Source organism: Triticum urartu, chromosome 3A, assembly GCF_056163025.1.
Source record: "Triticum urartu cultivar PI428250 chromosome 3A, HENAU_Tu73, whole genome shotgun sequence".
In the NCBI taxonomy this organism is placed as follows: domain Eukaryota; kingdom Viridiplantae; phylum Streptophyta; class Magnoliopsida; order Poales; family Poaceae; genus Triticum; species Triticum urartu.
Window position 1 is genome coordinate 688,278,050 of NC_141875.1, and position 27,505 is coordinate 688,305,554.

Genomic DNA, 27,505 nt, shown 5'->3' on the forward strand with positions numbered 1-27,505 from the left:
GCCAAGTCAGCATCGTTCCAATCCAAACGTGATTTGCACTGTACTTGTACGTCCGAGCCAAGTTTTTGCACGAGTTCAATGTATACCACAAGTTCTAGCATGAAAGTGACCATTTGCGTCAAATTCAGGCACCACTAGTGTAATTGACTCTTTATTTTAGCTTACCAGGAAACAATCTCAAACAAATTGAAAAGGTGTACTTTTTCAGCAGAGCAAGATTATCGATCTTTATTTCGTTATTGTCCCACATCATGGTTTATTTTTAAAGAGCCTCACTATTTCATAAACTTAATTTCTTAATTCTAAGCATGTATATCTAGAAACACTTTTCACGTGCAGCCTTGAGATCATAATTCAAGTACTTAACTGACCAAAAGGCTCGGTGTTCTAGACATACTTTGTCTGGCCAGATGATGATGCATGCTGCCATACCGAGAGGACCTGAACAATATTTCCTCATTATCGGAGGAGCAATTCTAGTCTTGAGCTATCTAATCCCTCATCATAATGTTTCTAATGAACCCTTAAGTTGCCCTTATGATCAACTTGTTACGGTTGACGTTAGAGAAAACTCAAAGTGCATCCCCCGGTATGGAGTGACTCGAAACTCTCATGGTATTTGGAATTGTGCATACCTTAACTTTTTTTGTGTTATGGACTATAGACTTGTGACGAAATCATATCTTTGTATAACATACAACTTGTGTCAATTCAACACGAGTGTTCTTCTACCATCGTGACCTCAATGTTGCATGCATCATCGTTACACTTAACTATGCTTGTGATTAGAATAACAAAAACATCATGCAACACTTCAGTTAGTCCTAGGGACAGGACTAGAAATCCTATTTTACCATTTATAAGTCTACATGTGCATATGACTTTTCCTCTGAACCTCTTGGTTTTTACAGGTTCGAAAGCCATAACAGTTATAGCATACAATATAAACATTAATTATAAACTTATAAATAAATAATAACACAATTATTACTAGCAGTCTCTGAACCAATATTAGTTTACAGATGGAGTATATCTTTATTTTCAAAATATCTAATGTACTATGTTGCCTGTACAAAATTTTGGAGCCTTTCAGGTAAATTGTTTTTGAACTCTTTACATATTACGGTACCTCTACCCTAGAATTACCATTGACAGGCTCCAATGTATTCATGTCACTTGTATTAAAAGGATCGAGATGGGCCTAGTGAATAGTTCTCCACAAATTTTAGTTACTTTTCTTATGATATTAGGCTTTTCGGAATATAAGATATGCCTAAATGTAATTGCGATGAGTACCACATGTATGATGCTTGCATAATCAAGGAACCAAATTAGAACAATGTCATCTTCCGAGTCTTGATTAAATTTGTGGCACAAGCCATCCAATTCTATTATGTGTCTTGTTTTAAACTAAACAATCTCATGTTAAACGAGCTCTAGAAATATTTACATCACTTCATCTTACTCAACGAGTTCATGTTTCATAAATAAATGTTGAACTCAAGTGCCTTACTCTCTGACCTCCTGCAACCATTATCCCCCTCCACCAACCTCTCTCACCTATGAATACAACTTGGCCTAGCACCCTCCACCTTATACCACCGACTCTGCATGCAGTGCTTGCTTCATAACTAGGTTGGCCTCATGTTATCCGTCCATCACCCATGAAGGTAGATATTCGGCCTCCTCCACAACTAACATGGCCTTTCAATGCCTTACTGATACGTCCATTTTGCATCATGCTTTTATATTGATATTTACCGCATTATGGGCTGTTATTACACATTATGTCACAATACTTATGCCTATTCTCTCTTATTTTACAAGGTTTATATGAAGAGGGAGAATGCCGGCAGCTGGAATCCTGAGCTGAAAAAGGAGCAAATATTAGAGACCTATTCTGCACAACTCCAAAAGTCCTGAAACTCCACGGAAATTATTTTTGGAAATAATAAAAAATACTGAGCGAAGAAAATACCAGAGGGGGCCCACACCCTGGCCACGAGGGTGGGGGCGCGCCCTATCCCCCTGGGCGCCCCCCTGCCTCGTGGGCCCCCTGGTGGCCCTCCGGTGCCCATCTTCTGCTATATGAAGTCTTTCGTCCGAGAAAAAATCATAAGCAAGCTTTCGGGGCGAGACTCCGCCGCCATGAGACAGAACCTTGGCGGAACCAATCTAGGGCTCTGGCGGAGCTGTTCTGCCGGGGACACTTCCCTCCGGGAGGGGGAAATCATCGCCATCGTCATCACCAACGCTCTTCTCATCGGGAGGGGGCCAATCTCCATCAACATCTTCACCAGCACCATCTCCTCTCAAACCCTAGTTCATCTCTTGTATCCAATTCTTGTCTCTAAGTCTGAGATTGGTACCTGTAGGTTGCTAGTAGTGTTGATTACTCCTTGTAGTTGATGCTAGTTGGTTTATTTGGTGGAAGATCATATGTTCAGATCCTATATGCATATTAATACTCCTCTGATTATGAACATGAATATGCTTTGTGAGTAGTTATGTGTGTTCCTGAGACATGGGAGAAGTCTTGCTATTAGTAGTCATGTGAATTTGGTATTCGTTCGATATTTTGATGAGATGTATGTTGTCTCTCATCTAGTGGTGTCATGTGAACGTCGACTACATGACACTTCACCATTGTTTTGGCCTAGAGGAAGGCATTGGGAAGTAATAAGAAGATGATGGGTTGCTAGAGTGACAGAAGCATAAACCCTAGTTTATGCGTTGCTTCGTAAGGGGCTGATTTGGATCCATATGTTTCATGCTATGGTTAGGTTTACCTTAATACTTCTTTTGTAGTTGCGGATGCTTGCAATAGGAGTTAATCATAAGGTGGATGCTTGTCCAAGTAAGGACAGCACCTAAGCACCGGTCCACCTACATATCAAATTATCAAAGTACCGAACGCGAATCATATGAACGTGATGAAAACTAGCTTGACGATAATTCCCATGTGTCCTCGGGAGCGCTTTTCTCTATATAAGAGTTTTTCCAGGCTTGTCCTTTGATACAAAAAGGATTGGGCCATCTTGCTGCATTTTATTTACACTTGTTACTTGTTACCCGTTACAAATTACCTTATCACAAAACTATCTGTTACCTATAATTTCAGTGCTTGCAGAGAATACCTTGCTGAAAACCGCTTATCATTTCCTTCCGCTCCTCGTTGGGTTTGACACTCTTACTTATCGAAAGGACTACGATAGATCCCCTATACTTGTGGGTCATCAAGACTCTTTTCAGGCGCCGTTGCCGGGGAGTGAAGCGCCTTTGGTAGGTGGAATTTGGTAAGGAAAATTTTATATAGTGTGCTGAAATTTACTATCACTTTTTACTATGGAAAGTAATCCTTTGAGGGGCTTGTTCGGGGTATCTTCACCTCGACCTGTAGAGCAAAGAGTTGCTCCTCAACCTACTGAACCTACTGAAAATGAAAATGTTTACTTTGAAATTCCTACGGGTATGATAGATAAACTGCTAGCTAATCCTTTTGCAGGAGATGGAACATTGCATCCCGATTTACACTTAATCTGTGTGGATGAAGTTTGTGGATTATTTAAGCTTGCAGGTATGCCCGGTGCTGTTATCAAAAAGAAGGTCTTCCCTTTATCTTTGAAGGGAGATGCATTGACATGGTATAGGCTATGTGATGATATGGGATCATGGGACTACAAGTGATTGAAATTGGAATTTCATCAGAAGTTTTATCCTACGCATCTTGTTCATCGTGATCGTAATTATATATATAATTTTTGTCCTCGTGAAGGAGAAAGTATCGCTCAAGCTTGGGGGGGGGGATTAAGTCAATATTATATTCATGCCCCAATCATGAGCTCTCAAGAGAAATGATTATTTAAAAATTTTATGCTCGGCTTTCTGAGAACAACCGCTCCATGCTCGATACTTCTTGTACTGGTTCCTTTATGATCAAGACTATTGAATTCAAATGGGATTTATTGGAAAGAATTAAATGCAACTCTGAAGAGTGGGATCTCTACGACGGTAAGGAGTCAGGTATAACACCTAAGTTTTATTGTGTTAAATCTTTTATGGATACCGATGTTTTCCGTAAATTTAGCACTAAATATGGACTTGACTCTGAGATAGTAGCTTCTTTTTGTGAATCTTTTGTTTCTCACGTTGATCTCCCTAAGGAGAAGTGGTTTAAATATAATCCTCCCGTTGAAGTAAAAGTAGTTGCACCTATTAAAGTTGAAGAAAAGACTATCACTTATAATGATCCTATTGTTCCTACTGCTTATGTTGAGAAACCACCTTTCCCTGTTAGAATAAAGGATCATGCTAAAACTTCAACTATGGTTCGTAGAAGTAATATTAGAACTTATACACCTCCTGAGCAAGTTAAAGTTGAACCTAATATTGCTATTGTTAAAGATCTCTTGGCTGATAATATCGATGGGCATGTTATTTACTTCTGTGATGAGACTGCTAGAATTGCTAAACCTGGTGCTAAAGATAAACATAGACCTGTGGTAGGCATGCCTGTTATTTCTGTTAAAATAGGAGATCATTGTTATCATGGCTTGTGTGATATGGGTGCTAGTGCTAGTGCCATACCTATTTCTTTATACAAAGAAATTATGCATGATATTGCACCCACCGAGTTAGAAGATATTGATGTTACCATTAAGCTTGCTAATAGAGATACTATTTCACCAATTGGGATTGTTAGAGATGTTGAATTCTTGTGTGGGAAAACTAAATATCCTGCTGATTTTCTTATTCTTGGTTCCCCTCAAGATAGCTTTTGTCCCATTATATTTGGTAGACCCTTCTTGAAGACTGTTAATGCTAAGATAGACTGTGAAAAGGATGTTGTTACTATTGGTTTGGGTGATATGTCTCATGAGTTTAATTTTTCTAAATTTTGTAGACAACACCGTGAAGAGGAATTGCCTAGTAAGGATGAAATTATTGGTCTTGCTTCTATTGTTGTGCCTCCTAATGATCCTTTAGAACAATATTTGCTAGACCATGAAAATGATATGTTTATGAATGAAAGAAGGGAAATAGATGAAGTATTCTTTAAACAGGGACCTATTCTGAAACACAACTCGCCTGTTGAAATCCTAGGGGATCCTTCTCCACCCAAGGGTGATCCCGTGTTTGAGCTTAAACCGTTGCCTGATACTCCTAAATAAGCTTATGTTGATGAAAAGAAGATATATCTTGTTATTATTAGTGCTAACCTCAGAGAAGGAGGAAGAAAAATTATTGAAAACTCTGAAAAAGCATCGTGCTGCTATTGGATATACTCCTGATGATCTTAAGGGCATTAGTCCCACTCTATGTCAACACAAAATAAATTTGGAGAAAGATGCCAAACCAGTTATTAATCATCAGCGACGGCTGAATCCTAAGATGAAAGAAGTGGTAAGAAAGGAAATACTAAAGCTCCTTGAGGCAGGTATAATTTATCCCGTTGCTGATAGTCAGTGAGAAATGCCACTTTATGATTAAGGAAGGAATTATTTTGGGGCATAAAATTTCTGAAAGAGGTATTGAAGTTGATAAAGCTAAAGTTGATGCTATTGAAAAGATGCCATGTCCCAAGGACATCAAAGGTATAAGAAGTTTCCTTGGTCATGCCGGTTTTTATAGGAGGTTCATTAAGGACTTCTCAAAAATTTCTCGGCCTCTGACTAATCTATTACAAAAAGATATACCGTCGTCTTTGATGATGATTGTGTAGAAGCATTTGAAATACTTAAGAAAGCATTAATCTCTGCACCTATTGTTCAGCCACCTGATTGGAATTTACCTTTTGAAAGTATGTGTGATGCTAGCGATTATGCTGTAGGTGTTGTTCTAGGGCAAAGAGTTGATAAGAAATTAAATGTTATTCAATATGCTAGTAAAACTCTAGACAATGCCCAGAGAAATTATGCCACTACTGAAAAAGAATTCTTAGCAGTTGTATTTGCTTGTGATAAGTTCAAACCTTATATTGTTGATTCTAAAGTAACTATTCACACTGATCATGCTGCTATTAAATATCTTATGGAAAATAAAGATGCTAAACCTAGACTTATTAGATGGGTTCTCTTGCTACAAGAATTTGATTTACATATTATTGATATAAAGGGAGCTGAGAACCCCGTTGCAGACAACTTGTCTAGGTTAGAAAATGTTCTTGATGACCCACTACCTATTGATGATAGCTTTCCTGATGAACAACTGAATGTCATAAATGCCTCTCGTACTGCTCCATGGTATGCCGATTGTGCTAATTACATTGTTGCTAAATTTATACCACCTAGTTTCACATACCAGCAAAAGGAAAAAGTTTTTCTATGATTTGAGACATTACTTTTGGGATGACCCACATCTTTATAAAGAAGGAGTAGATGGTGTTATTAGGCGTTGTGCACCTGAACATGAACAGGAACAGATCCTACGCAAGTGCCACTCCGAGGCTTATGGAGGGCACCACGCTGGAGATACAACTGCACATAAGGTATTGCAATCCGGTTTTTGTTGGCCTACTCTCTTCAAGGATGCGCGTAAGTTTGTCTTATCTTGTGATGAATGTCAAAGAATTGGTAATATTAGTAGACGTCAGGAAATGCCTATGAATTAATCACTCGTTATTGAACCATTTGATGTTTGGGGCTTTGATTATATGGGACCTTTTCCTTCCTCTAATGGGTATACACTCTTACTTATCGAAAGGACTACGATAGATCCCCTATACTTGTGGATCATCACTTACCGCCATGCAATTTACAAACTAGAGCAAGACTGATGCTCATAGGTACAGGAGGTGCTTTTCTCGGCGCCTCTCAATATCAGCATGTTTCACATGTCCAACTTGTACTATTCGACATTGCTCTCTCCAGATTCTTCACTCCATCCTAATACAATAGAGTTTAAATTGGCACGAGATTGATATTTAGAGTAGAGTACTACCAAGGTAGTGGAGTGCCTCCCTTTTAGAAGAGGCAATGCCATATTGGTAAAGATTGGTTGGCGAATGGTTGTATCGTACTCCCTATCCACCCAAAATTACAACCATATCTTTTAGTAAGTGCTGACGTCCCAACGTCTTAACACCATAAATGCACTTCAACCATGTCAAACAACAACGTTGTGCTTCCATTCAATATTGTCTACACCCGGTGAAACATATATTTCTAGATTGACATGTCTTGGGGAATACTTAGTCCTTGGTTTATTGCAGTGTGTGTGGCGTCGTGAGTGTGGTTTGCGGACTGTGTGTATCAGCTTACTTGCAAAATAAAATAAGAATGGAAAACAAATACACTTTTTTCCTTCATAACAACAAAATCTAAAGTTATATATCCTACACGTCACCTTTTGTGAACTAGAGGGAGTAAGAGTGGCACATGAACATATGGCGTGCAACAATAGTTAGCTGGTGCATTTGCAACCCATGAAACTCAAACAAAGATCATATGTTCTGCTAAAAAAAGGAGAGAAAATATCAAGTCTCAACAAAGCAACCATGTGCTTCATTTAGTAGTCCGTGCAAGTAGATGTGAGGAAATGAGGGAATGAATTAAGGTGGTGGTTGGTTGCTTTTCCAAAAAAAACAATATGTACACGTGTTCTAGACATATTAACATCACTTCACCATACACAACGTGCTCATGCTTTATCACTAAATATTGATATCATTCGGTGTACTTTGTTATCTCCTCTAACCACCCTCCTTCTCAACCAACCTCTCTCACCCATGAAGGCAGCTTGGCCTAGCACCCTCCGCCTACACCGCCGACTCTAGGTGCAGTGTAGCACTTCCTTCACCACCAGCCTTGCCACATGTTATGCATCCACCCCCTCCCCCCCCCCCCCCCCCCCCCGCTCAGATAAGTAGCTCCCGTGCCTCCTCCATAACTAACATGATCATTCAATGCCTTACTGCGATGCAATGTACTAACTTCAGCAGACAGGCGTTCATAGTGCCTCACATTCTCAGCAGGTTTTGCATGTCCTTCTCAGCAGGTTTTGCATGTCCTTTCACATTGCTCCCTTCAGATTCTCCACTCCGCCCTGATGAAGTAGAGTTTTGCATATAGTGCTCATGCAATTGATCCACCAGGATCCTAAGGTATATCAAAGCCAATTTTAATTAACAATGATTTGTAATTTAGTAGTGAGCACAAAGCTATGTGTGTGTCTATATATATATATATATATATATATATATATATATATATATATATATCTTTCCCTAATAATAATAATAAAGCACGGATTGACTCCGTGGGTTCACCGTCACAATATGTTTCTTCGTGTGAATTTACGTTTTTAGTTTAAATTTAAAACGTATACGCAAGGTGGTACTAATAAAATTTGATACGTCGCACGCTAGCTCATGTAGAACAACAGCGATCACTCGTGCCGGTGCAACGAATCGAAGACACAACCTTCATGCTAAATAACTAGCGTTGCTACTGTTGGGCTACATCCCTTTATTTGCACAAAACTAGGTTGACTCGCATATTGAATTGTCCCACCTCGCCTTTTTTACACCCAATTCGCTTAATTTATATATGTCTTCGGGTTTGCTGGGCATCAAGGAGTTGTGTCAAAAATTAATAAGGGGAGGATGAAGACTCGGTCCTGCTTATCTCTAGAAGAATATGAAAGAAAAATGAGGTCTCCAGCAGCTTAAGCCATGCTTACAAAAAACACCCCATGAGATCCAATTGCTGCCAGACCTCCTGTACAGTAATCCACATGTTTCCCAAAGTTTGTAATCTTAATCCTACAATGAAAGTTGCTTATATGAAACTGTATACACGTTGCTCTCCAACTGCGGCGGGGCACGGCGCCATTGCTGGAGCTACGACCTGCTTGCGCCTCTTGCCACGCTGGTCATGATGGTGTACATGCTGATCAACATGATGGCCGCCCGCCATCCAGATCTTCCGTAGTTAGCTCGGCAATGACAACACCCAGGTGCTCATTTACCCTGACTGGATACACTTCTATCGTGTCTATAATGTTACATCTACACAACGATAAAGAAACGTACATAATGTTACATCTGCACAACCATATAGATACGTACGTGACCCTCCAGGCAAGCTGCACCCTTCATGATGCTCTACTTCGGCTCATGCACTAATAAAACTTGTGTTGAGGATTCTCAACAAAGTGTAGTACCAGTTGATGTGATGCCCTGAGTCCTGTAGAGATATATTTCTCTTCCTTTTTTTGTGAAAGAAAAACCTTAAATGTTATTATATGTTTTCTTAACCAGGTTGTTGCATCCTCTCTATCCATCAAAATCAATGTTTTACAAGGCATGTTTATGTTGGTTGGAAAAGTGATCACAAGGCACAATAAACTGCCCGCATATTAACACCATAATATTGGCATAGTTAGAGTGAGAAAAAGGATGTTCTCTATAAAGCTAGATCTTAAGTAAGGGCATGCTTTCATGTATGGCCAACCCCTCTTATAAAATATTTGTCGTCATATTCCTACAATGTCAAATTGACCAGATGATTGCTTTCAGTAGCAATGGCTCCTCATACTATTGTCTTCCATGGATCTGTATCCGGCTCAAAACAGGATATTGTGCTTGTGAAGCATTCATTGTTGTCACCAAATCCATGTGGGGACATCTACATCGGTTTGACATAGGCACGTTGATGAAAGGCTTAAAGTCTACACCCCGTTGCAACGCACGGGCCCTTTTGCTAGTATATATATATATATATATATATATATATATATATATATATATATATATATATATATATATATCATGCAATGACGAAGTCTAACTCTCTTCCTATGCATCGGCATGTCATAAAAGAATAATTCATGCACATCAAGTAAAGGCCAATACATAACATAAACAATTTCTTGCAATTCTTTCATGTTGGAAACATAAGGAGGTAGAGATGTAGTTCCTCTCTCATAATAATTGCAAGTAGGAGAAGGAAGCACATGCATATTATATATATATATAGGGTCGCGCTATTCGTCACCCTGGGTGAGGAATAGTTATTCTTCACCCCCTCTCTATTTTGACATCAATGCACCGTATTTTTATGTTTTGTAAATTTTTTCTTATTTTATACGTAAAAAGAGAATGTAAGAAAATATATACTCACCATAAAAAATATTTTACGTTACGTAAAATTACGAATATAAAACATAGTGTAAGACATACATAAAATGCGATTTTTCCTATATTTTTTATTTTTTATACCAAATTTTACGTAGTGAATCAATAAAAATGTAACTATTTGTATTTCAAACTTAATTTATTTATGAAGCGATCGTAAGATTACCTCGGGTGAAGAATAACTTATTCTACATCCTGGGTGATGAATAGTATTACTATATATATATATATATATATATATATATATATATATATATATATATATATCAAAATCATCATGTGTAGTGGTAGAACGCAACCCATCAATATAATCCTTAATAAGCGCAAACTTCTCCGATATAGTGTAGTTGGGAGAATTCAAAAATATAATAGGACTATCATGCGTGGGTGCAATAGCAACAATTTCATTCTTAATATAAGGAACTATAGCAAGTTCATCTCCATAAGCATAATTCAAGTTGGCATCATGGCCACAAGCATAGCAAGCATCAAGTCCATCAAAAAAGGATATTTCAAATGAATCCAAGGGATCATGGCAATCATCATAGTATTCATCCTTCAATAAGCATGAGGGGAAATTAAACAATGTATAAGTTGAAGAGTTACTCTAATTAGAAGGTGGGCATGGGTAGCTAATTCGCTCTTCCTCCTTTAATTCTTCGCTCTCATCGTCATCTTTTTCATCTAATGAGCTCACAGTTTCGTCAATTTCTTCTTCCATCGGTTCCAGCAAAACATAAGTTTCCTCTTGGACAGCGGAGGCATCCTAAGTATATTCTTTAACATAGGCATTAGAAGCATAGTTTTCATAGCAATATTTATTTATGGCAAAATTTTCAGATTTGTAAAGAGTAGCATCATACTTTTCAATCAAAGAAGCAATTTCATAGGCACCCTTAAAAGCAAAAAAATTCTTCAATTTGCTCAATATCATAGTAATTATAAGCACCCTTGGCATAAGAAGATAAGAATCCATTATCACTAAACTCACATTCATAGGGAAGGTGTTTTTTAGGGTCTTCAAAACAACAAATAAAATTTTATATTTCGCATAAGTTCCAAGCATAGCATTGCAAAGTATTAATATGATGTCATAAAAGTTTCCCTTTTTGAGATAAGCGGTGTCGCACAAAATAAGCATGCTCATTTAATGATTTTCCCTCAACTAAACTATTTGGGTTTTCAGCACGAGCACAAAGGGATCAAAGATGATCCAAGTAGAAAGTTTTGACAATATGATAGATTTTGGGTGGTTCTTCAACCATTGGTTTAGCATGTACAACTAATTTTTTTAGTATTTTGCGTTTCCTACCCATAACTATAGATAGAAAACAAGAGCACAGAATAAAAAATTACTTAGTGATAAAGCAAACAAGCAGACACGAGAATATTCACCCTGCTCTATTGCTCCCAGGAAACGGCGCCAGAAAAGGGTCTTGATAACCCACAAGTATAGGGGATCAGTTGTAGCCTTTCTCGATAAATAAGAGTGTCGAACCCAACGAGGAGCTAAAGGTAGGATTTGTATTCCCTTCAAGTTCTATCGACCACCGATACAACTCTACGCACGCTTAACATTCGCTTTACCTAGAACAAGTATGAAACTAGAAATACTTTGTAGGTGTAAAGGGATAGGTTTGCAAGATAATAAAGAACATGTAAATAAAAGCTAGGGGTTGTTTATATAAAGAAATAATTGAGTTAGTTTTAGTAGAGAGCTTTTTCTCACAAGAAAGTTATTTGTCCCTAGGCAATCGATAAACAGACCGGTCATCATTATTGCAATTTTATATGAGGGAGAGGCATAAGCTAATATACTTTCTCTACTTGGATCATATGCACTTATGATTGGAACTCTAGCAAGCATCCGCAACTACTAAAGATCGATAAGGTAAAACAAACTATAGCATTATAAGGTATCAAGTCCTCTTTATTCCCATACGCAAATAACCTACTTACTCGGGTCTGTGCTTCTGTCACTCACGCCACCCACCATAAGCAAATCATGAACATATTGCAAACCCTACAGTGGAATCCCTCACGCTTGCGTGACACGGAGAGCACCATAGGACAACACCAATAATAAAACATACAACTCAAACCAATCATGACCATCAATCAACCCATAGGACAAAACGAATATACTCAAACATCATAGGATAGCCATACATCATTGGGAAATAATATATAGCGCTGAGCACCATGTTTAAGTTCAGATTACAGCGAGGATAATAGGTGTTACACCGATGCATAGAGGGGAGATGGTTGGTGATGATGGCGGCGAAGTTGTTGATGTAGATCGCCGCCACGATGATGGCACTAGCTGCGTTCCGATGCCACCGAGAGAGAGGGGGAGAGAGCTCCCCTCCTTCTTCTTCTTCCTTGGCCTCCCCTAGATGGGAGGAGGGTTTCCCTCTGGTCCATGGCCTCCATGGCGGCGGAGGGGCGGGAGCCCCTCTGAGATTGGATACCTCTCTTTGTTTCCTTCTGTTTCTGCATTTTTAGATTCTCGCTTTTCACCATTTCTTAAATTCCCAGAGATCCGCCACTCCGATTGGGCTGAAATTTTAACACGATGTTTATTCGGATATTAGCTTTCTTGCAGCCGAAGAAGGGCGCCAACCTCCTTACGGGGTGGCCACAAGCCTCCCAGGTGCGCCCAGGGTAGGGGGCGCGCCCCTAGGGCTTGTGGGCCCCTCGGGCATCGTGTCGCGTTGATTCCACTTCCTAAAAATCATATATATTCCAAGAAAAATCTCCGTAAGTTTTTATCGCATTTGGACTTCGTTTGGTATGGACGTTTTGTGAAAAAAAACATGCAACAAACAGAAAATGTCATTGGGCACTGGATCAATATGTTAGTCCAAAAAATAATGTAAAAAGTTACCAAAAGTATATATATATATATATGGAAGTTGTAGAATATTGTCATGAAACAATTAAAATTATAGATGCAACAGAGGCGTATCACCCTACCAGTCAGCGGAGGAGGCCCGGAGAAGCGTGGGTCTCGGGCGGGATTTCTGGATCAGGAGTGGCTCTAGTTTCCCTCACGGTTTGGGGCTTTGGGCTTCGGGAACAGGGTAAGGGCACGGGGGAAGAAGATGGGGGCTAAGACGGCCTGTATTTAACCGAGTGAGCCGTGGAATCCTGCGGCAGATAAAGTTGGGATCTTTTATCCGACGGCTCTGCTCAAAACATGAAGTCGGTTTGGCGGCCAAAGGAGGGAGGCGGCGTTTTCCTCGTTGAAAGGTGTACTACTGTGTGCCCATCTTAACAATTGACAGTAATTATTCAACCTATACTTGATCATCATGATGGCTTTCATGCCCACCTTAATGTGGATAATGTTCAGAGCCGGTCGAAAGCATTTTTTGGCCCGCGGCGATGTAAGATAATTGTTTTTCATACTAAACTTTTATACTAATTTTAAACTAAGTGTAAAATATTACAGTTGTAATTAATTTTTTTATTTCTTAGTCACATGAAATGTTTTTAGATAATAGTTGTATTATTCATTGGTATGCAGTTGTAATGTATATGATTGAAAATTTTGAATCTACAAAATGAAAAAAAATTATGATGTACCATCTTTTCTTTATTGTTAAAACAATTTTTCATATTTTTTTAATATTGCATAAACGATGAAGTGTATACACATTTGTATATCTATGAGTCTGTTCATATATCTATTAATATTACTGAATATTATGGTAGAGATTTGTAAATCATATACATACTAACAAATATTTTAATAGTGGTTTCTAGTGTATATTAGCCAGTCATATTCATGGAAACTTCTAGGGCATAGAAAATGGGCCTTCCAAGTTGGGTTCGGTAATAGAATCATCGAAGAACAAAAACTATTGTTGATTGTAATTTTACGTATGATTCGATTACCAAACATGCTCGTCCATATTCACTTGGTTTGGTTTGGTACAAATGAAATGCCTACATGTTTATCGAATTAATAATTATGCATTGGTTTAAACATAGAAATCTACTTATCATAATTTTCATTATGATACTAAGACATGCATCGTAAAGAGAGACTATATTTAAACTCAACTTTGCCAGTCGAATTGGTTTGCCTATGTGTGGTATAACTTATTAGTATATGGTGTGAACTTACACTTCTGCAAATTAAGAATCTATTTTATCCATTTCATAATCTTTCAGATGCAATGTATACTTCTATAGTTCCTACTAATATAAGTTTTAGTTGGGGTCCTCCCCTCTTGGGCCTAGGGGCGGTCGCCCCTTTGCCACGATGATGTTGTTCTGAATCCAAGAGCAAATCTTTCTGATGTGATGAGCCCATCTAAGCAAGGAGAAGTAGAGCAAGGAGATGTGGAGCATGGGGAAGTAGAGCAAGAGCAAGGAGGTGCAGAGCATGGACAAATTGAGCTATATGTCTAATTTCTGGCCATTATCTAACTTTTTTCAAAATAGGAAATTATCTGACTTATAACATAAGCCTCTGTGAAGTCAGATCATCATTGGACATTTCCCAGAAAATCTGACTAGTTGGACTATCTGACTATTGTTGGACCATTATCAGACTTGATGTAGCTTCTCAAAAAGTATTGGATATTGCCCAGATATTCCGACTTTGCCTGGATGCACATAACTAGATACATTACTCCTACAAATTATGAGGCCAACTCTAAGAGCATCTCTAATCCAGAGACCCATTTTGTCCGTTTAGGTTACCCGGACACAAAACTTGGCCCAAGGCGACCCAAACGGACACGCGTGTCCGTCTGTTGTCCGTTTACTGTCCTCCCCGACCCAAACTTGACCCAAATATGGGCACAAATGGGTACCAAGTGGACAGAACCGGACACTCTCTTCGACCGCTATCGTCCACTCGTTTCCGTCCATGGTCCCACCTATCAGTCACAGGAGCTCGCCCGCCTCGCCAGCGTGAGCTCCTGCATGCGCGAGTGCTCGCCCCTGCCATAGCTCGCAATGCGTGCGCCCGCATGCTCGCTTTGTCAGCCGCCCGCCGCGCTCGTCCTGTTGCTCGCTGCGGTCCCGCCCGCACACTCGCATTTTGCCCGCCACTCGCTCGTCCCTCACGCTTGGCTTGCCGCCCGTGCTTGTCCCGTAGCCCAGGGGCGGTCGCACGACCAAACTGACTAGCACGGGCTAGCTAGCGAGTACTCATGCCGTTTCTAGCTAGCTAGCTAGCTAGCTAGCACACAGCAGCTTGCTGCGTCCGGTCTCAGTTGCTAGCTCGGGAAATTGGTGACCGCCGTGCTTTGCCACAACTTGCCCGCGCCTGTGCCACGCCGGCGGCCCACCGAGCTTGCTTGCGCCTACAACCGCCTCTGCAAGCTGCGCCCACTGTCGCACCCTACCTAGTTGTTGCGGTAATCTTCAGATTCAGAAAGCAGTAGGGTTTTAGGTGTTGAAACTTTCAGTTTCGACATTAGGTTTTGCTTTCAGTTTCATCAGAAAATAAGCCGAGATGCGCCTCAGAGTAGCTAGCTAGTTTTGCGGCGCCTTGACCTGATCGTGGGATGGCACGACTGCATGGTCACGGCGCCATGACGGGCGACGAGCGGGGAGTGCTGGGATGTCGGCATTCGCTACCCGATTGCGTCCGGTTCTTTCGTTTCTGTTAGATCGTGTGAGACTGAATAAATGGAAAAACCTGAAAAGCTGCAGGTAGTTGAGCAGCGCAAAAACTCTCTCTCTCTCTCTCGCACATCCTTCCTTCCCCAACTCCGGTGATCGTAGTGGCGAGGTCCGTCTGACAATTGGCATCAGAGCTGGTTCGCTCGGTGGCCTGTGGAGATGGCAGGACTTGACAGCCCGGGGAAGAGCGTTGTGGATTCAGGGAACAGCGGCGGCGGCGCTTTGGTCATACATCAGCGCGTCGTCCGCGACACCGGCAGGGCCTGGCCCATGCTGACGCGCACCAACTACGCCGATTGGGCCCTCCTGATACAAGTCATGCTGGAGGCATGCTAGCTCTGGGTCGCCGTCAACGACGGGACTCTCGAGCGCGAGACGGACCGCATGACAATGGAGTGCCTGTTGCGATCGGTGCTGCCGGAGATGGTGTCCACGCTCGCCGTAAAGGCCACGACGAAGGACGCCTGGGGCACTATCAAGACAATGCGGTTGGGCGTAGCACGCGTGCGTGAGGCCAAGGCGATGCCGCTGCGTCGTCAGTACGAGGCGATCAAGTTCAACGATGGCGAGAGCATCGACGATTTTGGTATGCGCCTGTCCTCTCTGGTCACTCAACTTGAGTTGCTAGGCGACAAGATCGGTGAGCCTGCCGTCGTCCGCAAGTTCCTCTCGATCATCCCCAAAGCGTACTCGTAGATGGCTTGCGCGATCGAGACGCTAGTCGACCTCAACACACTGGCCCTCGAGGAGCTGATCGGGCGGCTCAAGGCTACCGAGGAAAGATACGAGCTGGACGCGGCGCCCGGCGCCGTCGACAGCAGCGCCAAGCTGCTCCTCACTGAGGAGGAGTGGTTTGCACGTCTGAAGCTGCGCGAAGGCAACGGTTCGTCAGGCAGCAACGGGCGCGGTCGTGGGCGCAGTGGCCGTGGCCAGAGCACGGGACGCGACACCAGCAGCGGAGATAGATCCAATGATATCTGTCGTCACTACAAGCAGGTAGGGCACTGGGCGCGCGAGTGCAAGAACCGAGTCAAGGACCAGGCAAATCTCGCGCAGGCATGCGCGAAGGATGAAGAACCTGGGCTACTAATGGCCCAGGTCTGCGGCCTGTTCGACTGCGGCTGCAACGACGTGCACGCGGCGCCGGTCCACCTCGTCGAGAACGCGGTGCAAGTCAACCTCGGGGCCGAGGACGGGACCCGCGGCGGGCTGTGGTACCTAGACACGAGGGCGTCCAACCACGTGACAGGAGATCGCTCGGCGTTCGCCGAGCTCGACACGGGCGTTCATGGGAGCGTCAATTTCGGCGGAGGCTCCATCGTCAGCATCTACGGTCGAGGGACGATCCTCTTGGTGTGCAAGACCGGCGATCACCTCGTGATCACGGGAGTGTACTTCATTCCCCGCCTGCGCACACTAATCATCAGCCTGGGCCAGCTAGATGAGAGCGGCTGCCAGGTGCTGATCCAGGGAGGCGTGTTGCGCGTGCGCGACCGGTAATGACGTCTGCTCGCCAAGGTAACCAGGGCACATAATCGTTTGTACATGATAGCTCTCCAGATTGCACAGCATGTGTGTCTTGCAGCCCAGAGCGGATCAGATGAGGCGTGGACGTGGCATGCCCGCTACGGACACCTGAACTTCGACGCCCTACACAAACTGGCGTGGCAGGGATGGTGCGCGTCATGCCTCTGATCGAGCAGGCGGACCAGCTGTGCGACGCGTGCCTGGCTGGCAAGTTGCAGCGAGCGTCGTTCGTGCAGCAGGCGAAATATCGTGCCGTGGAACGGCTTGAGCTGGTGCACGGCGACCTCTACGGGCCGATCAAGCCGGCGACCCCAAGCAGGAAGAAGTACTGGGTTGTGCACAAGCTACTCCACCAGCACCTAGTTCAGAGAAGGATTCATCGTCTTCCCACCTGGATATGCTGTCGAGATAAGGGGAGAGAACCGCGGTAGAAGATGGTATCGATTTGATGCCGATGCACTGGACACAGCCGTATGCGTGATCCACTTCTCTGCAGCTAATAAGCGCCAGCTCCTTCACATGGTCTCCCTCACTGGCGGCGGTGCCCTTGGCATGCGGTCGTGGAGGTCCTGATGGCGAATCGAGCACGTTTTGTGGAGGGGCGTTACAAGCCGAGGTGGTGGGTTCTCTAGGTGGCGGCGCGTCAGAAGCGAGATGAGAGGGGGTTGGGGGCGAGACAAGAGGTGGTGGCCGGTGGGTTCCCTGGCGAGATGGTGGCAGGAGCGAAATGAGAGCGAGAGTTGGGGCGAGGTGAGAGGGTGTCGGGGGCGACTGGATTTCGAAAATGAAAGTTGGTTGGACAGGATTTGGTTTACAGGTGGTTTCAATCTTCTGGAATTGTGGAATGATTTCCGACGCCCAAATCCATGGCATCCAAACATGTTGGTGTTGGAATTCACGAATGAATTCCGCGAAATTCGACCCAAATGATGGATACCAAATGACCTGTTAAGGCTATATAGTATTTTAATTGTCTATTATGGCTACCTTGTTTATGTATGAGACTATGTTATATGCTTGTGAAATTATGGCTTTGCTTATTAGTTATCTTTATGTTGCCATGATTTACTATTTTGTCTCATATCATGTTACTGTTGTATCTGACATATCACACACACACCCCTTGTTGGCATTTTGAGTTGGCCATGCTATGTTCATGTCGATCACATCATGATTGAACATTTTTAAATTTAGACATTTTTATTTAAAATCAAGACCAAAAATTTAACATGGAAAAAAATTTGAAAATCTCAAACATTTTTTGAATTTAGAGAACAAAACTTGAAGTAAACGAACAATTTGAAAATCCCAAACATTTTTTGGAAACGCGAACACTTTTCTAATACATAAAATGGAAACATTTTAGAAAATTTGAAATTTCCATACGTATTATGGATGTTCAATCATTTTTTAGAAAGAAGAAAACAAAAATTCCGAAGATTTGAACATTTTTCGAACTTTGAACATTTTTCCTAAATTTCTGAACAAAATTTCAAAAACGGCAACATTTTTGAATTTTCAAATAATACTTCTAAAAATGCGAACATTTTTGTAATTTTCTAAATATTTTCTGGAAAACAAGAATAAATTTTAAAAATAAAATTGTAAAACAAATAAAATAAAACAGGAAAAAAAGAACAATAAAGTTAATAAAATAAGCAGAAAATTGAAAAAACGAGAGAAAAGAAAAAACAGGAAAGCATAAAGGAAAAAAGAAACAGAAAAGAAAGAAATCCGGTTCAGGAACCTTCTAGAAGTTTCCCAAAACTGCCAAAACCGAGAACGCTGAAACACGTAAACAGGCTGGCCCAATGCTACCGACCGATCAATCTCCTATGCGAAACATCGACATTTTGACGCAAAGCACGTCAAATAGGGATTTCCTTGAAAGACAGTGCAGCGGCGCAGAAAGAAGGGGATTATGGCAAATCCTATTTGGCACTGCAGGCGCCGGTTAATGTGCATTTCGTTAACGGGCGCCTGCAGCGCACATCACCGTCCGTGTGCTGGGCCGGCCCGGTTAATTTTTCTCTGATTTGTTAGATCGCAAAAACAGTTATCCAGGTGGGGATTCAAACCCGTGACCTACATGAATACCTTCTTTTCTATTGATTTACTTACAGTTTTTTTGAACGATTTTGTTAAGTTTTTTCTTTTTTCTTTCTTTATTCTTACATTTTTTGATAAATGGTAAATGCGCAAACTTTTTTCAATTTACCTTTTTTTGTAAAATGAATGAACTATTTTTCAATTTTTGAATTATTTTTCGAATTCGATGAACTTTTTTTCAAATCAATGAACTATATTTTCAAATTAGATGAAGTTTTCTCAAAATTGATGAACTTTGTTAAACCAATGAATTGTTTCCCTGAATTTGGTGATATTTTCCAAAGTTGAATGAACTTTTTTCCAAATTTGATGAGCTTTTTTCAAAATTGATGATTTTTTTCAAATTCGGTGAACTTTTTTCAAAATTGATGAATTGTTTTTTTTCAAATTTGTGAGCTTTTATTCAGAGTAGTAAATAGGCCCGTGCGTTGCAACGGGTGAAAAAAAATTAAGCAACTCAACAGTCCACTAACACCAATGTGCACCCCAACCCCTCCAAGTCTAGTTCGGCCAATTTCCTATAACACCTTGATGTCGAATAGCTAATAACAAACATCAATCAGTTTCACTAATCATAGTAGCCATGATGGTCTTTTTATTCCACCTTGGGGTCTCTTTGATCCGGAATATTTTCTCTTCGATTCCATATGATTTTCTTCTATGTGGGCCATCCAAATATATTCTCTTATATTCCATATGACTTTCTTCTATGTGGATGCTCTTATTTGTATGAGTGAATCAATCCAATAGAGAAACAATCTACAAACTCTTTTGCACTACATTTCTTAGGAAAAAAATTATTCGACACTAACCTCTTCGAATAACCCTTCATCTGATTCCAAGGAATAAAATTCTATTTTTGTTGTTCACATATTGTAAGAAGATAATCTGGTGGCATTGCATGGAACATAAATTTTGCATGATTGAACATTTTTAAATTTAGACATTTTTCTTTAAAATCGAGACCAAAAATTTAACATGGGAAAAAAAATTGAAAATCTCGAACATTTTTTGAATTTAGAGAACAAAACTTGAAGTAAAAGAACAATTTGAAAATCCCAAACATTTTTTGGAAACGTGAACACTTTTCTAATACATAAAATGGAAACATTTTAGAAAATTTGAAAATTCCATACGTAATGTTCAATCATTTTTTGGAAAGAAGAAAACAAAAATTCCGAAGATTTGAACTTTTTTCGAACTTTGAACATTTTTTCTAAATTTCTGAACAAAATTTCAAAAACAGGAACATTTTTGAATTTTCAAATAATACTTCTAAAAATGCGAACATTTTGGTAATTTTCTAAATATTTTCTGGAAAACAAGAATAAATTTTAAAAATAAAATTGTAAAACAAATAAAATAAAACAGGAAAGAAAAGAACAATAAAGTTAATAAAATAGCAGAAAATTGAAAAAACGAGAGAAAAGAAAAAACAGGAAAGCATAAAGGAAAAAAGAAACAGAAAAGAAAGAAATCCGGTTCAGGAACCTTCTAGAAGTTTCCCAAAACTGCCAAAACCGAGAACGCTGAAACACATAAACAGGCTGGCCCAATGCTACCGACCGATCGATCTCCTATGCGAAACATCGACATTTTGACGCAAAGCACGTCAAATAGGGATTTCCTTGAAAGACAGTGTAGCGGCGCAGAAAGAAGGGGATTATGGCAAATCCTATTTGGCACTGCAGGCGCCGGTTAACATCACCGTCCGTGAGCTGGGCCGGCCCGGTTAATTTTTCTCTGATTTGTTAGATCGCAAAAACAGTTATCAAGGTGGGGATTCGAACCCGTGACCTATATGAATACCTTCTTTTCTATTGATTTACTTACAGATTTTTTGAACGATTTTGTTAAGTTTTTTCTTTTTTCTTTCTTTATTCTTACATTTTTTGATAAATGGTAAATGCGCAAACTTTTTTCAATTTACCTTTTTTTGTAAAATGAATGAACTATTTTTCAATTTTGAATTATTTTTCGAATTCGATGAACTTTTTTTCAAATCAATGAACTATATTTTCAAATTAGATGAAGTTTTCTCAAAATTGATGAACTTTGTTAAACCAATGAATTGTTTCCCTGAATTTGGTGATTTTTTCCGAAGTTGAATGAACTTTTTTCCAAATTCGATGAGCTTTTTTCAAAATTGATGATTTTTTTTCAAATTCGGTGAACTTTTTTCAAAATTGATGAATTGTTTTTTTTTCAAATTTGTGAGCTTTTATTCAGAGTAGTAAATAGGCCCGTGCGTTGCAACGGGTGAAAAAAATTAAGCAACTCAACAGTCCACTAACACCAATGTGCACCCCAACCCCTCCAAGTCTAGTTCGGCCAATTTCCTATAACACCTTGATGTCGAATAGCTAATAACAAACATCAATCAGTTTCACTAATCATAGTGGCCATGATGGTCTTTTTATTCCACCTTGGGGTCTCTTTGATCCGAAATATTTTCTCTTCGATTCCATATGATTTTCTTCTATGTGGGCCATCCAAATATATTCTCTTATATTCCATATGACTTTCTTCTATGTGGATGCTCTTATTTGTATGAGTGAATCAATCCAATAGAGAAACAATCTACAAACTCTTTTGCTACATTTCTTAGGAAAAGAATTATTCGACACTAACCTCTTCGAATAACCCTTCATCTGATTCCAAGGAATAAAATTCTATTTTTGTTGTTCACATATTGTAAGAAGATAATCTGGTGGCATTGCATGGAACATAAATTTTGCATGATTGAACATTTTTAAATTTAGACATTTTTCTTTAAAATCGAGACCAAAAATTTAACATGGGAAAAAAAATTGAAAATCTCGAACATTTTTTGAATTTAGAGAACAAAACTTGAAGTAAAAGAACAATTTGAAAATCCCAAACATTTTTTGGAAACGTGAACACTTTTCTAATACATAAAATGGAAACATTTTAGAAAATTTGAAAATTCCATACGTATTATGAATGTTCAATCATTTTTTGGAAAGAAGAAAACAAAAATTCCGAAGATTTGAAATTTTTACGAACTTTGAACATTTTTTCTAAATTTCTGAACAAAATTTCAAAAACAGGAACATTTTTGAATTTTCAAATAATACTTCTAAAAATGCGAACATTTTTGTAATTTTCTAAATATTTTCTGGAAAACAAGAATAAATTTTAAAAATAAAATTGTAAAACAAATAAAATAAAACAGGAAAGAAAAGAACAATAAAGTTAATAAAATAAGCAGAAAATTGAAAAAATGAGAGAAAAGAAAAAACAGGAAAACATAAAGGAAAAAGAAACAGAAAAGAAAGAAAGCCGGTTCAGGAACCTTCTAGAAGTTTCCCAAAACTCCCAAAACCGAGAACGCTGAAACGCGTAAACAGGCTGGCCCAATGCTACCGACCGATCGATGTCCTATGCGAAACATCGACATTTTGACGCAAAGCACGTCAAATAGGGATTTCCTTGAAAGACAGTGCAGCGGCGCAGAAAGAAGGGGATTATGGCAAATCCTATTTGGCACTGCAGGCGCCGGTTAATGTGCATTTTGTTAACGGGCGCCTGCAGCGCACATCACCGTCCGTGAGCTGGGCCGGCCCGGTTAATTTTTCTCTGATTTGTTAGATCCCAAAAACAGTTATCCAGGTGGGGATTCGAACCCGCGACCTACATGAATACCTTCTTTTCTATTGATTTACTTACAGTTTTTTTGAATGATTTTGTTAAGTTTTTTCTTTTTTCTTTCTTTATTCTTACATTTTTTGATAAATGGTAAATGCGCAAACTTTTTTCAATTTACCTTTTTTTGTAAAATGAATGAACTATTTTTCAATTTGTGAATTATTTTTCGAATTCGATGAACTTTTTTTCAAATCAATGAACTATATTTTCAAATTAGATGAAGTTTTCTCAAAATTGATGAACTTTGTTAAACCAATGAATTGTTTCCTTGAATTTGGTGATTTTTTTCCAAAGTTGAATGAACTTTTTTCCAAATTCGATGAGCTTTTTTCAAAATTGATGATTTTCTTCAAATTCGGTTAACTTTTTTCAAAATTGATGAATTGTTTTTCTTCAAATTTGTGAGCTTTTATTCAGAGTAGTAAATAGGCCCGTGCGTTGCAACGGGTGAAAAAAAATTAAGCAACTCAACAGTCCACTAACACCAATGTGCACCCCAACCCCTCCAAGTCTTGTTCGGCCAATTTCCTATAACACCTTGATGTCAAATAGCTAATAACAAACATCAACCAGTTTCACTAATCATAGTGGCCATGATGGTCTTTTTATTCCACCTTGGGGTCTCTTTGATCCGAAATATTTTCTCTTCGATTCCATATGATTTTCTTCTATGTGGGCCATCCAAATATATTCTCTTATATTCCATATGACTTTCTTCTATGTGGATGCTCTTATTTGTATGAGTGAATCAATCCAATAGAGAAACAATCTACAAACTCTTTTGCACTACATTTCTTAGGAAAAAAATTATTCGACACTAACATCTTCGAATAACCCTTCATCTGATTCCAAGGAATAAAATTCTATTTTTGTTGTTCACATATTGTAAGAAGATAATCTGGTGGCATTGCATGGAACATAAATTTGCCGTGCATTCATGGCAAATGTTTGTTTGTTCATTTGGGAAAGCATGTCAGGTCACGGGGAAGTGATGGTTGATGGATGCCAAGGGGGAAAGAAATTAACAGGGAGAAAAAGTAATGGCAAAGCATTTTCTGTAGAAAAGTGTCATAAAATAGAGTTGAACAATAAGAAACGTGAATTATGTATGTTGTGTTTTCCTAAGCATTCATAGTCATGGCCAAAATGCACTATCAATAAGAAATTGTCAAATGTAAATGATCCATAAACAAACTCATGGATGCAGTGGTAGAACTATATGATAAGACACACACATCGTAAGATATTTTTTCTCTGCATGCGTACATACTGTCCAATGTAGAGGTTCCTAACGAAATCGTTAGATGAACACCCATGACGATGGTTCTGAACACGGTGGCCACTGGTGCAAAACACAAAGTGGGACCTAATGTTTGTAATAAAAATGACATAACTAAAACCATAAAGATTGACGGCTCATATTTAAAGAAGAATTGTTTCTTACACATGGCACGTCTACGTCTGATTTTCTCCTTTGTTAGTTCGGCTCCAACTGCCTAGCTTCTTTGTTCGTACCTCTCACGACTCCCCATCCTTGCTCGAGTAGATGTGGTACCACATATATATTGATTTGGGGGAGTAGCAACGAATCAAATGATCATGTCTATGTGGATCAACTTTTGGAGGAGAAGCACCGCCTGTTACTGCTACAACCTAGGACATTGGAGGGAGATAGACACCATGAGGAGTGAGGATGCGGCTTCTCCTCTGTGGTGGATGATTGGATGAGCATATATAATTTGAAATTAATCGATTTGAGATCATCAAACAAAAGCTCAATGTAGAGTGAAGGATAGACCATAACATGTACTGTAATTAACGTTAATGAAGCTGAGGATCTACTGGACGATGCCGATGATGTCACCTGTCGTGAATTTTACAGGCTCTCGCCGATGACCTAATTATCAGAAGCCCCAATTCAATCCCATGGTTACCTTTTGCATACACATGCCTGATTGATAAGCCATGCTTAATTGATATACAAGGATACCTCATACGTGGTGTACCTTGAACGTTTAGAGCTAGAGGACGGTCTGCTTGATAGTGGCCGTTCATGTGGTGGATGGACTTGTGCATCTCCTCGAGCACGGCAGTGGTAGATCAACTGCTCCGGCCGGCGGCGGGACAGTAGTTAATCACCGCATCATGCGAGCAATCCCTCGACACCGTGATCACTCAACGGCCGGCGGCGGGACAGGGCATCCAACCGTTAGCACTCTGAGGCCCATCCACAACAGATACAAGCCCGTCTAGTAAGCCCCGCGGGTCAGACTTGAGCGCCAGCCTGCAGATCAAAAACCAGGGCGGCCTTCACTGTTTTTTCTCACAGTGCCCCCCCTACGAATTTGGGGGCCTGTGCCATGGCCCACCTTGCACCCCCCATCGACGGGTCTGACTTCTGAAGAAATCCCTTGCAGCAGAAAAACTCCTCATGCAAAATTTAGACAGGGGCCGCTCCTTGGCTACACATGAACATGCACGTTGCCTCAAAAAAAAAACATGAACATGCACACTGTCTGTTTGAGTGATTGAATAAGCCATTGTGCAAAGAGGTATTTTGTCTCGTCGGCACAATAACATTGGGTGAGTTTCACGGACTCCCTGTTTGGGTTTCCTGCAGGATAAAAAGTATCTTGCTCGATGTCCTTGACGATCTTGATCTTTCTCTGGCCCTTAATGAGAGAAGGATACGTGGACGAGCCTCAGGTCACCATCGCACACAGTGTTGAGTTCACCAAGCACCCCCCCCCCCCCCCCGAAGCCCCACCTCCCAGACTTATGGACGACCAGCTCCTCGTCCCGCGGGAGCCCATGATCTGCACTTCCTCGTCGCTCGGGGCACATATCGAGGTGACCACCTCCTCCAACACTTCCTCCCGGGGCTCCCCCCCCTCGCATCCCTCAACCCGCAGGGCTCCTCCCTCTGCAGCAGGCGACCGGTGCCAGGGTGCCTGCGCACGTGTGTGGATCTATTGTAAGGGCAGAGGCTCTGCGTATTTATATTGATCGAGAGCAGGAGACATATTTAGTGGGTGGGCCATGATTCCGTCTGAAATCTGACTCTATTATACGTATAGGTTTTGGCTAGTACGTGCAGCGTACGTAGGCCTCTTCCTCCGAGATGTTCTTTTATACGTGTATAAACCATTGTTCAAAAAGAGAGGTGGAGAGGGACACGATAGGCTTGGAAGTTTTTCGTGGGCTGGCTCAATAACGCACATGCCCCTTCTACGTCAAGTATACGTGACAACAGTAGCACAAATCTGAAATAAAAACTTATAGATCTATTTTTAATCTCAACCATCAGTCTTTATAATTAACACAGAACCAACGGATATAAAGAGATGATGGATGGAAAACTATGAAAGCTTGCGTCCTTCATTATTAGGTAAATATTTGATGAACTTTTTCCAAATTCTGTAAACTTTTTTTCAAATTTGATCAACTTTTTCTCGAATTCGTGATAAAAATCAAAATAGATGATATTTTTTTCATAATTGATGATTTTTTTTTTCAAATTTGTGAACTATTCTACAAAATCGATGAACTTTTTCAAAAATCTGAACTGTTTTTCCATACCGGTGAACTTTTTCTATAGCGATTCTATGTTTTTTTTATTTTACGTTTTCTTTTTTGAAATGATTTATATGGGTCCAAAATATATGTCGTACTAAACGAAGTGATACATAGAACAATTTTCGGTGTGTAGACAACAAAGCGATCTTTTAGGCATCGCTCGGGCGCCAGTTGCGGCTTAGTTCAGGGCCGTTTGAATTTCCTCCTCGGCCATGATGGACCGGTTTTGGCCCAGCCGCGTTCGGTGATTTGCAGGCTGGATGGCGCTGCCGCTAGTGGGCTCATGCAGGCCGAGGTCGAATCGTTATGCCCCAGGAAAGATGTATGCATGTCTCAAAAAAAGGAAAGATATATGCATACAGGGGATACGATCAAACTCGATGACTGCTAGGGTTAAAGCATCTACAACCGGACCTTTCAAACCCGTCTCATACGTCTGGGTGAGCTGCCCAGTCACGATTTTTTACCTAGACTGGCGTCTCAAACGCCCGGACTGATCGGCACTCCTCATATCCAGCCCAAATATGAGGAGGATATGGGGGCGCCCGGGCACGCCCGCCGACCCCACTGCAGGTCGTAGTGGTCTCACCTTGACAAAGCTCCTCCATCTTTCATCGGCGCAACCAAATTTTAGTCCCACATCCCCGGCCTAGGCGGACGCCGCCCGACTTAAATAGCTACGCCAGCGGATGGCGCAAGCTTGGTTGTTGTTGTGTAGGTCTATCAATTCTGGCATGTGTGATTGAGATATATTTGACACTAGATTGCATTTCATTAACTGATGATTGTTCATTGAGTGTCAAGTTTGTCTCGATCATATACGTTGGTACCTCTACTACAATGACA

At 40.6% G+C, this 27,505-nt stretch overlaps 1 protein-coding gene across 1 annotated transcript; it reads left to right on the forward strand.

Annotated features, from left to right (window-relative positions):
- The first annotated feature begins 16,474 nt into the window (after positions 1 to 16,474).
- On the forward strand, positions 16,475 to 17,278 carry LOC147981637 (uncharacterized). Its single transcript, XM_087516024.1, has one exon. The coding sequence runs from the start codon at positions 16,475 to 16,477 to the stop codon at positions 17,276 to 17,278; it is 804 nt and encodes a 267-aa protein (XP_087372150.1).
- The last annotated feature ends 10,227 nt before the right edge of the window (positions 17,279 to 27,505 follow it).